The sequence below is a fragment of the Naegleria gruberi genome (assembly GCF_000004985.1).
Source record: "Naegleria gruberi genomic scaffold NAEGRscaffold_23, whole genome shotgun sequence".
In the NCBI taxonomy this organism is placed as follows: Eukaryota; Heterolobosea; class Eutetramitea; order Acrasida; family Naegleriidae; genus Naegleria; species Naegleria gruberi.
Window position 1 is genome coordinate 4,975 of NW_003163304.1, and position 12,300 is coordinate 17,274.

A 12,300-nucleotide genomic window follows, 5' to 3' on the forward strand; every position below is an offset into this window, starting at 1 on the left:
TATAAAAAGCTGAAATTCAATGGTATTCATTTCAATTACACTCATGCAATTTCAATGATGAAGAAGGCTCAGCCGTCTGGGCTTAACGTTGATCATATTATTAATAAAAATATTTTTATAAAATTATTATTTTTTTGGTTTGAAAAAAAAATGTCCACACCTATTATTGTTCCACCATCACCACATAAAAACTTTCATATTGCTACCTTGTATTCTCAACATGTAAATAGTGTTGAAATTCAAAATGAAGGTGCAAGTGAAGAAATGACACTTGATGAATTACTTTTAAAACTTTCTATTAAATTAAACAAGGAACAAAAAGAATTACTTGTTTTAATTCAAGGTGAAAAGAATGAACAAGTTTATTCTAAATTGAATGAACATTTAACACTTCGTTCATATCTTGTTAATGATTCTTTAACTATTTTTGATATTATTTTATATGTTTATTTATATGATAATATTATTCAATTAACAAAGAAACAACAATTATCTCTTGTTCATTTAATTCGTTATATTAATCATTTAAAAAACAAATTTAAATATTTTAATGATGTTAAATTAAATTTACAATCTGTTAAATTTAATTATAAGAATTTATTATTACAAGAACAACAAGAATTAAAACAAAAAGAACAATTAACAACAACAACAACAAGGTTCTGCTTCCACTTCTGCTACTACTGCTACCAAGCCTAATGCTACTACAAAGGCTACCACTGCTACAACAACAACAAGTGATGAATTAAATCCAAATAGTATTGAATTAACAGTTGGTAAAGTATTATCATGTGAAGATCATCCAGAAGCAACTAAACTCTATGTTGAAAAGATTAGTATTACAAGTGATAATTCTAAAGTCTTGACAATTTGTAGTGGATTGAAAGGTAAAATTGAAAAGGAATTAATTAGAGATAAATTAGTATTATTAATGACTAATTTAAAACCTTCTAAAATGGTTGGTATTGAATCTGAAGGAATGTTATTAGCTGCTACTAATGAGCAAGACCAAGTTGAATTAATTTCATTTGATAATATTAATGATTTACAACCAGGTGATAGAATTGTAATTGATGGTTTTGATATCATTCCTGTTGATAAACAAATTAAATCTGACAAGTTGGCTAAAAAGATTTTACCTTTCATTATGACAAATGAAAATGGTATTGTTACTTGGAAAGGTACAAATCAATGGAAAGTTTTAGGAAAGGAACACGTACATCCTATTTCTAATTTTAAGAAAGTACCAGTTAAATAAATTTATTATTAATATTTATTAATTTATTTATTTTATATTATTTAATATTTATTTAATATTATTTAATAATATTATTTCATAACTGTTGTTTGTTGTGGTGGATTTGTTTGATAATATTTCAATTACAATAATATTTAAAAATTAATTGTCAAAGTCATTGAATCAATATAATAAATAGGATAACAAATTGTCATTTATCAAAATAAAAAAGTGTATTGCTGCCAAAATTCCTACCATTGACATTTGTACCTGTCAAATTAAATAACAGTAAAAAAATGAGTGTTGCTCAACAACAACAACCGGTTGTTCATACTACCACTCAACAACAACAACACATCAATCATCATCATCATCAACAACAAGAACAACATCATTCATCAACTACTACTAATAATCAACAACAATTACAACAAGAACAACGTCAAAAATTATTAAATAAAAGAAAATTAGTAATTCAAGAAATCTTTCAAACAGAGAAGGAATATGTTAATGCACTTGAAACATTAGATAATATATTTATAACACCAATTAAACAACAACAATTATTAAAAGAAGAAGATACCAATGAATTATTTAAAGATATACAAATTATTCTAGCTGTTAATAAGGAAGTTTTATCTTTTATTGATATTTTTATTAAATATATGGAAGATCATAATTATAATGATGATGATCTAAATAATACTTTAAATACTTTAAATAGTAGTAATAATAATGGTAATAATAGTGTTGGTGGTGTTGGTAGTAGCAGTGTTAGTGTTGGCGGTAATACATTAGAAGTTAATAATAATAGTAATAATAATAATAATACAATATCTCCTTCTACACCAACAAGTGGTAATGATTTTACATCATCATTCTCTAATAATAGTCAACCAACTACTCCAACCACAAATAATACATCCAATACTAATACAAATACAACAAATACATCCAATACAACAAATACAAATTCAAATAATAACAAAGAAATTGAACAAAAGAAAAGAAATGCATTAATATTAGGTAAAAAGATAACACCAACATTAGGTGATATATTTCATTTAATGTCAGATTATTTAAAAAGTTATAGTAGTTATTGTAACAAGTATGAATTAATATTTAAAATGATTGAAGAAAAGAAACAAAAAAAGAGTAAATTTAGAAAGTTTTTAGAACGTACAGAATTTACACCTGATGCATTCAATGATTCAATTATATCATTCATGATTAAACCAGTTCAACGTATACCACGTTATGAAATGTTATTGAGAGAATCTATTAAAACAACTCCACAAGATCATCACGACTATTCACGTCTCATTTCAGCTGCACAAAAGATTAATAATGTTGCATCGAGAGTCAATGAAAAGATTAGAGAACAATTATGTAGAGAGAGAGCAATACAATTATCACAACAATTTAATTCAGATCAATTACCATTCGAATTGGTAAAGAGTAGTAGAAAATTTATAGCACACACTGTTATGGGTTACATTTCAGATCGTTCAGGTATTCAAATGAGATGTTTTATTTTATATAATGATTTAATTTTATTATGTAATTATACTGGTAGTAGTAATTCTAATAGTAATAATAATTCAAATAATAATTCTAATAGTACAAGTAATAGTACAGATCAAATGATGACTCAATTCTTTAATAATTCTAATAATTCTAATAATACAAGTAATAGTAATACAAATAATAATAATACAAATAATTTAACGAATATAACAAATATTAATGAAACTTATTCAAATGAACAAAAAAAGAAGGAAGTTGAAATATTTGATAATCCTAAAGTTAAATTTCATTTGAGATGTGCCATTTCATTATTATCAACACCATTAATATGGGCAGAATCATTACCAGATGGATATTGTATTGAAAATGCATTTAAATTAGTAACACGTGATAAAACATTTATACTATTTACAGAAAACAAAATTCAACGTGATTATTGGGTACAATTAATTAATGATCAAATGGATAAATTAAAAAAACAATTACCACATTTAAATGAAGAATCAAATGCTAATGAAATAATGTTAGTCAATAGTAGATATTTCTATTATGCAAGTGGAAGTGAAAAAGATAAGAGAATTGAAATGTTAAATTCACAAATGTCAGATTCAAGTGAAAGATTAAAAATTGAAACTTCACTTCAACAAGATCATTTAAATTTAATTATTGAACAAATACAGAAGGATGTTGATTTTATAGATCAACAATGTTATGATCATGAATATGTTCAATCAATGAATTATTTAAAATTACAACCATCACATCCACTATCAAATTCACATTCACAACATAGATTATCTGTTAATTCTCTAAATAATACCTGTGTGTTATCACCTTCCATTGATGATATTAATAATAATTCAAATGGATCTGGTAATAATTTACTTTCTAATTTAAATTCATCATCTGCTTCAAATTTAATAACAACATCTGCTGCTGCTGCTGCCAATAATAGTAGTAATAGTAATAGTAGTTCATCTATATCACAATCTAAAAGAAATAGTACAAGTATTAAGAGTTTATTTAGTGGTGGTAGTGTTAATAGTAATGCAACAACACCAACATCATCAGTTGCAACATCACCTGTTTCAGTATCACATGGTAATTCACTTTCACTTTCAAATTTATATGATCACCACGGTGCTCATTCACCTTCATCTTCGTATGGTTCAAGTCCACCTGTATATTTATCACCAAGTAATAATGCACTATCACCTTCACATCATCAGACAGGTCATTTGAGTGCATCGATAGCATTGAGATCATCATCATCAACATCAACAACAACAAATAGAGATAGATCTAATAGTTTATATAATACTAGAATTGTAATACCACAACAACGTAATTCACAATCACCTACCATTTTAAAAGAATTATTTCAAAAACTTAATACTGATTTTCAAGATCAAGAATTATCAACAAGTACTTCTAATTCAACAAGTAATAACATGACAACAAGTACATCTTCTATTAGTAGTAATAATAGTAATACTAATAATAGTAATAATACAAATAAAAGATTCATTTACAAAAAAGTTAACAGTTAAAATGATGTCAAAATTTAAAAAATCAGGTCAAAAGAAAAAGATCAAGACACAGATCAAATGTTATATTTAAGTGATGGAGAAGGTGAAGTGGATGAACCATTCTCTACTAATTTATTATCATACATGCAAGATATAACAAGAAGAAGAATTGATATGCAATACTTTGATGAATTTATTAAATTACATGAAAAACATGCTAAACAATTTGATCCTCTCATTCAGGAATTACAATTTGGATCAAAACCACAACATAATGTTGATAGATTATTGAGGAGGAAAGTATCAGAAATTAATTATGATAATTCAAATCAACAAGAAGATGCCATTTCATATATGAGTGGTGGTATGAGTGGTGGTATGAGTGATAATCATAGATTTAGTGTTTGTTCAGTGAATGATAATGAAATTAATACTTCAACTGAAATTACAGTTTCTTCACCAACAACTACATCTTTATTAGATTCTTCTAATAATAATAATAATAATACAATTATTAATGAATATTCTAATGATGATAATAATGATAATAATAATAATAATAACACAACAGATAATAGTGCAGTACTTTATCATTCCAATTCAACATTATCCAATAATTCAACAAGTGATAATAATAATTTATTTTCAACCATAACAGAACAACTTATAAAATTAAATCCTAATAGGGTAACACCACTTGTTAAAGAACATGTAATAGAAGAAATAGGTAATACTAAATATACAACATTAGTATTCAATCCATTATATGGATTAAAAGATTTACCTACTACTAGAAAATATAGATTACAATATATTGATGAATTTAAAGATTGGAATGAATCAAGTGTTAATGATGAATATTCAAATTTTTTAAAGAATTTTTCAGACAAGTTTGGAATTCCAAATGAAATTAACACATCATCATCACCTTCTAGATCTTCAAATGCAGATAAATCTAATCCATATAATAATAATAATAATAATAATACTAATACAACAACAACAACAGAAAATGATAAAAAGAGAAGAAGTTTATTCTTTTGGAAATAATAAATTATTTTATTGAAAGACCTATATTGAATCTTGTTATTATCTTTTTTTAAAATCTACAAATGATGATGATTAGCATCACCTTTCTTTTTTAAAAAAATAAGACACTCTACTTACTCAAATATCACAACTACAACTAGTAGTATTAAGATTTTAATCCTTAATAACTTGATAACTTCCGAAAGGGTTATGAAATTATCATAATTATTATCATTATTCAATATAAATACTTTCCTATTCTCATACCGCGGCTGTAAATACATCATATTACATCATCCATCATTTACTATCATTATCTCTCTCTATCTTATTACATCAAACAACATTAACAATACAAGAAACAACAATTCATCACACTAATTGTCTATTTACATCATCCTATATTATTATTATTATTATTAATTATAAAAAGAAAATGTCATCATTTAATTTACATCAACAACAACGTAATGTATCAACAACATCTACATCTCCTTTTAATTTTCATGATTTTTCATTAGAAATGACAAATTTAAATAATCAAACAATTAAAAAATCATCACGTTTAGATTCTTATTTAGGAAAGAATAATAATACTAATAATAATAATCAAAATACTACCAATAATTCACCACGTAAATTTTTAGAAGATGATTTAGGAAATAAAGCTAATAATCCACGTCGTAGAAGATCATCTGTTATGAGACATATATCATCTATTACTACAAATAGAGATGAATCTAATATACCAAATAAAGAAAATCAAAAACAAATAATTGAAGAAGAAAAGAAAAAGAAAAGATTAGCACAATTAGAATATATATTTAGAGATCAATTAAAAGAAGAAGAAGAAAGAATGAAACAATTACAAAAAAGGAAAAATTCAAATACAAATATGGGAAAATTATCAAGACAATCATCATTTAATTCATCATCTAATAATAATTTATTAATTAATATACCATCACCTAATAATAGTTCTAATAATACTTTATTATCACCAAATATTCAACAACAATATTATCAATTTACAAATAATAATAATTTAAATAATAATTATTCATCATCTCCTCATTTATCACCACATAATAGTTATTTATCACTTAATCATCAAAATCATTCATCACCAAATCATTTAAATAATTCACATAATAATAATATATTATTACATAATCAAAATCATTCACCTAATTCTTCTTCTAGTCATAATTTACATTCAAGTAATTCACCTAATTCTCAAATGATAAATCGTGCTAATAATTTTCATTCATCATCACCTATAAATAATCCACCTACATTATTATCGCCTTCATTTAATAATTTACATTCAATTCATCATCATTCTAATAATACTAATAATACTAATAATAATAATAAAATATCAAATAATAATAATAATATAAATGATTTAAAAGCACCACCTAAATTATTTATTGATGATGATGAAGAAGATGATGAAGAATTAAAAAGACCATCAATTGTAAATTATTTAAAAAATAGAATTAAAAGAAATGATTTAAATGAAATATTACCATTTATGGATAGATTAAATTTATCATATTTAAAATATAAAGAAATACCAAATGATATTTCATTATTTTCTGGATTAATTGAATTAAATTTATCACATAATTATTTAAAAATATTTAATGGAATGTTAATAGCAGAATCATGTCCAAATTTAATTAATTTAGATTTATCTTTTAATAGAATTAATAATATAAATATGGTAATTGATTTATGTAATTTAAAAAAATTAATTACTTTAAATATATCAAATAATCCTATTAGATTTATTGATAATAGAATTGCAATTTTACAAAAATTATTACATTTTAAACCAATTCAAATGATGGATAAGGAAAAATTAAAAGATTTGGAATTATCTAAAATTAGAAATAAAAGAAAAACATCAATGAAATTAAATCATTTTAATGATACAATTAATCATTCAAACAATTCAAATAATTCAAATAATTCAAATACAAATAATAATAACATGTTATCACCAAGATCACCTAAAACACCAAGATCACCACGTACTGGAAATCATAAATTAATTGTAAATATTGAAACACCTTCATTATCTACTACTAATACTAATAATAATAATAATAATGAAAATCATTTAAATACACCTAATATATCTATTACAAATAATGATATAGATCATCATCAACAATTAGATTCTAATAATAATAATTTAAGTAGTAATAATCAACATAATTCTAATACAAATACAAATAATAATGAAAATAAATTCATGTTACATACAGAGAGTAGTATAAAAAAAGATGCAAGTTTATTTAAAAGTAATCCAATATATGAATCACAATTAACATTAAATAAAGTAAAAAAAGCTAAATTATTAATTACTAGTTTAAGAAGATGGAATCAAAAAAGAGAAAATTCATCATCATCAAATAATTCAAATAATTTAAATAATTTAAATAATTTAGAAATGAATATTAAATCTAAAATTAAACAAACTGTAAATTCACACATTCCAATAGACATGTCACCATTTATACAATCAATGAATCAACATATTAATATTAAATCATTACAATCTGTTACAACAACAATACAATTACAAGATAATTCAAAATCTAAAGTTATTGATGTTAAAAAATTTAGAGGAGAAGATTCACCATTTCCATCTTTACAAGTTTTAAATGGATTTCCAATATCAGCTGAAGAATATTTAATTTCCTTAAATGAAGAAATTTATGATACATGTTCAAAATCAAATAATTTAAATGATTTGGAAAAGAAAAATCAAAAAACTTTAATTTTAAAAGATAATGCTAAAAAAATTAAAAGAAAAATTGAATTTGATTCAACTGTTGATTTTACAAATAGAAAATTTTCATTATCTGCAACAAAAGATTTATTAAAAAGAAGATATTTACAACAAAAATCTAATTCTAGTAATAATTCTAATAATAATACTGCTAATAATACTTCATCTTTAACTTTTGATGAATTTGTTAAACATACTTGGGTTGCAGAAGATGATGAATTTGTAGATGAAGAAGAAGAAATACATTTAGAACAAAAAAAAAATAATTTAAATAATTCTAATAATAATTCTAATAATGGAAATAATTCTAATAATACATCTGATAATAATACAAATAATTCAAATAATACAAATAATTCAAATTCAAATAATTCTAATAATAATTCTAATAATAATAATTCAAATAATATTGTAAATAATTCAACAACACAAAAATTAAAAGATTTAAATGTTCATGTTACATTTTCAGATGTAATTAAAAATGAATTTTATGAAAATCGTAAAGTGACAGATGACATTTTAAATACTAAACGTAAATCAATTATAGATTTTAGACCATTTAAAGAACAATTATTAGATTTAACACCTGATCAAATTGAAATGAAATTTAAAAGAATTGAATTAAAAGAAAATTCATCTAAATTTAGAGATTTAATTGAACATAAAATTGATGATCGTGAAATTTTTATTACAAAATTAAAACAAGAATATGAAGAATCTAAAAATCCTAAAAAAAATTTAAATTTAAATGATGAAATTACAAATTATTTACATAAAAAAGATGATCAACGAAAATTTATACCTAAAAAAATTGAATTAATTTCAAATTCAAATACAAAATTAAATGTTCCATATTTAGATAAATTTTCATTAGGTTCAAAATATTTAGAAGAATTAGGAATGATACATGATCATTTTAATGAAAAATCAAGAGTTAATGAAAGTAATAATAATACTTTAAATAATTTAAATAATTCCAATAATAGTAATACAAATACAAATACAAATAATAACAATACGAACAATACAAATAATAATACAAATAATGTACAACAAGATAGTAGAAGAGAATTTGAAGAATTAAAGGCTTTGAAAATGACAAGAAAGAAATATTCATTGGAAGGTAAAAAATGTTTAATTGATGGAAAGGAATTTGTTTTTTCAAATTTATTTGTTTAAATTATAATAAATTTTGAAGAATTATGATTTTTACATTTATTTAATGGTGTTATTGATATTTGATTTGGTTAAAAATTGAGAAAAAAATTTGGCGCCAAATCTAATTACATTTTTAAAGGCTTGTTTTAAATCCCGCCTCAATAAAACATTTTCAAAAAAATGGCCCCACAACCACACAATCCATTCGGTCACGTACAACAAAAGCTCAATTTTAGTCATCCACTTTTGATATCGGCAGAAGATGAGGAAATTGATTCATTCATTAGACAAAGAAGGCTAAACAATTAAAGATCCAAAGAATGTTACAGCTAATTTTACTTTGGACTATGATTCTGTTGATGGAAAGGAACCAAGTAATCTTGATGAATCTTGGGCTAAGGATTCCGAATTAGATCCAAGAGAAATTTATATGAATCATTGTTCGAAAATTGGAATTGATCCAACATTTGAATTTATCTTTGCATTGAACGACAAGAATATCAAGTCATGTATTTTATCGAATAGGAAAAAGATGTTGACAGATAAGGATGTTATTTGTATTGCAACAGCTCTTACAACAAACAAGCACATTTTAGAATTGGATTTGAGTGATAATAACTTGACTGAGGAAATATCCTCTTATTTAGGAGATATGCTTAAAAGGAACACTGTTTTACAAAAATTTACTTGTGGAAATAACAAATTAGGAGATCAAGGCATTTCATACATCTATCAGTGCATTGGAAGTAATCCATTCTCGCTAGTCAATTATATAGATCTGAGAGGTAATAGAATTAGTAGTGCTGCTGCATATTTGAGTTCAGTTTTTGCTTCCAATAGAATTCAAATTTTAAATTTACAAAACAATTTAATTGATGAAGAAGGTGCAAAAGTTATAGCCTTTGAATTGATGAATAATACATCACTAAAAGTTTTGAATTTACAACATAACAAGATTGGTGATAAAGGTGCTTCACATATTGCTAAAATGCTTGCCTCAAATATCACATTACAAGAGTTAGATCTTGGCTCAAATAGAATCAGTGTTGAAGGTGCTTCTTCACTTGTAACAGGACTGAAGAGTAACAAATCACTTTTAAAGTTAAATTTGAGATCAAATATAATGGGTGATCCAGGAGCATACATGTTCTCAAAATGTTTGACTCAGTAAGTTGTTTGAAAATTTCTTGTGTACCAACTAATATATGAAAAGAAATTCAAACTTTTTGGAAGAATTATATTTGGGATTCAATGGATTTACAATTGATGGAGCTGTTGCTCTTTCGAATATGCTTAAAACAAATAATAGACTCAAAAAGTTTGATATTCAAGGAATTATGCTTGATTTAACGTCAATGAAAATTATTTCTGATTCATTGAAAGAAAATCACTCACTCTTGAAATTATATCTCGATATTGATAGTGATTCTACCAAGTTAGCTCCACAAGTTGCAAAAACCATTTCAGAAGCACTTCAATCAAATAACACTTTACAAGATTTAATTATTGGTGGAGATATGGACTTTGAAGAATCTATTAATCCAAGAAATTCCATGTCAAGTGTAAGTTTATTAGTAATAATTTAAAACTCATTTCAATAATAGATGCCTAGTTCTGTTCAATCAACACCAAGGCAACATTTTTCAAAAGATATGGGAAAGAAACAATTTGCTTTGGAAGAATCTCCAAGAATTCATTTTGGTCATCCAGTTAATCATTCTCAACACTCTGCTCTTTCCCATCCAAGTATGAAACCAATTGATACTAGTTATAAAGGATTATTTGATGATGTTTTAGGTGAAGATGAAATATCAGATGTTGATAGTGAACCTGAATCAGTTAATATTCCAGTACAAGAAACAAAACTTCACAAACAACCTTCAACTCCTTCCAATGAGAATTGCACAATCTCTCATAAGCAATTCAAACTCATTGAAGATAGATTTGAAAAGTTGGAACAACTAGTGTTTACAATTCAAAAGGAAACAAAGGAAAGTATTAATCATCTGTTTGTTCAAGTGAGAGAGGATGTTGACAGTGTTAAAAACTATTCAACGAGATTGATTGATACCTCTTTGAAGAATTATCATAGTAATTTTGAACATATTTTGCAACAATATAATGTTAATTCTACACCTTTGAAAGGAAGTTTATCAATGTCACCAACCAAATCAATTAATAATTCGTTAGGAGCACTGAGAGAATCATCAGCCTATCTTGAACAATTAAAGGCAGAATTGGAAATGAAGGTTGCTTCAAGTGTTAGAGAAGTTGAGGAAAGAATTCAAGGAAGAATAACAGATGTTGATTACAGATTTAATCAAAGTATTGCAACACTTCATAAATGTGTTGATGAAAAATTGGAGAGACAACAAAAAGTAATTGGAAGAATGACTGAAGAACAACGTTGGATTGAAGAGGAAGGAATTAAGCTAAGAGTACAACATGAAGCTAAGGTTGAAAATATGATCAAGACAATTAAGACTGATTTAGAACAAATGATATCTGAATCAAAGCAATCTGTCACTGATACAAAGAGTACACTCTCACTCAAGTACAATACTATTGAAAAGAGAGTTGAGGATTTACAAAAGAGGTTCCATTTTGAAGAGGAGAATAGACAGTTATTGAATACACTCACCAGAACTACCCAACACTTGCCAGATGATGCTTCATATGCACCACCTGTTGTTAATACCAACAATGAGGGAAATAAGAGAGGATCTTCATTGTCAATGAGAAGTAGTCCTTCCTCAACTAATAAGGGTTCAACAAATCCAATTAATCATCATCGATCACCAAATAGTCATCAACAAGATAATGTGGATCCAACTCACTACAATATGATTCAAGCTCTTCTTTCAAAGAGTAAGGAAGTATTGGAAAGAAATCAAGGTGCAACTTCTCCAACCTCAACAACTAGTTCACAACGTTCTCGTACTGGTAGTACAGCTTATCGTCCATCAACTCCAGCTGAAAGAGAATACTAATTTATTCCTTTTTATTTAATTTAGATT

At 25.0% G+C, this 12,300-nt stretch overlaps 5 protein-coding genes across 5 annotated transcripts; all 5 read left to right on the top strand.

The window, feature by feature from the left end:
* Nucleotides 1-901: 901 nt before the first annotated feature.
* NAEGRDRAFT_33479 (uncharacterized protein) lies at nucleotides 902-1,258 on the top strand (the record flags this gene model as incomplete). Its single annotated transcript, XM_002677226.1, has 1 exon — nucleotides 902-1,258. A coding segment is annotated over one exon (357 nt), but the record flags the coding sequence as incomplete, so codon positions are not given.
* Nucleotides 1,259-1,533: 275 nt separating this feature from the next.
* Nucleotides 1,534-4,314, top strand: NAEGRDRAFT_67333 (rhoGEF domain-containing protein; the record flags this gene model as incomplete). Its single annotated transcript, XM_002677227.1, has 1 exon — nucleotides 1,534-4,314. The coding sequence occupies one exon, from the start codon at nucleotides 1,534-1,536 to the stop codon at nucleotides 4,312-4,314; it is 2,781 nt and encodes a 926-aa protein (XP_002677273.1).
* A 123-nt stretch (nucleotides 4,315-4,437) lies between these two features.
* On the top strand, nucleotides 4,438-5,343 carry NAEGRDRAFT_67334 (uncharacterized protein; the record flags this gene model as incomplete). Its single annotated transcript, XM_002677228.1, has 1 exon — nucleotides 4,438-5,343. One exon carries the CDS (start codon nucleotides 4,438-4,440, stop codon nucleotides 5,341-5,343), a length of 906 nt encoding a protein of 301 aa, XP_002677274.1.
* Nucleotides 5,344-5,845: 502 nt separating this feature from the next.
* NAEGRDRAFT_67335 (uncharacterized protein) lies at nucleotides 5,846-9,304 on the top strand (the record flags this gene model as incomplete). Its single annotated transcript, XM_002677229.1, has 1 exon — nucleotides 5,846-9,304. One exon carries the CDS (start codon nucleotides 5,846-5,848, stop codon nucleotides 9,302-9,304), a length of 3,459 nt encoding a protein of 1,152 aa, XP_002677275.1.
* A 159-nt stretch (nucleotides 9,305-9,463) lies between these two features.
* On the top strand, nucleotides 9,464-12,273 carry NAEGRDRAFT_67336 (uncharacterized protein; the record flags this gene model as incomplete). Its single annotated transcript, XM_002677230.1, has 4 exons — nucleotides 9,464-9,518; nucleotides 9,595-10,450; nucleotides 10,497-10,845; nucleotides 10,888-12,273. The coding sequence occupies 4 exons, from the start codon at nucleotides 9,464-9,466 to the stop codon at nucleotides 12,271-12,273; spliced, it is 2,646 nt and encodes an 881-aa protein (XP_002677276.1).
* Between the last annotated feature and the right edge of the window lie 27 nt (nucleotides 12,274-12,300).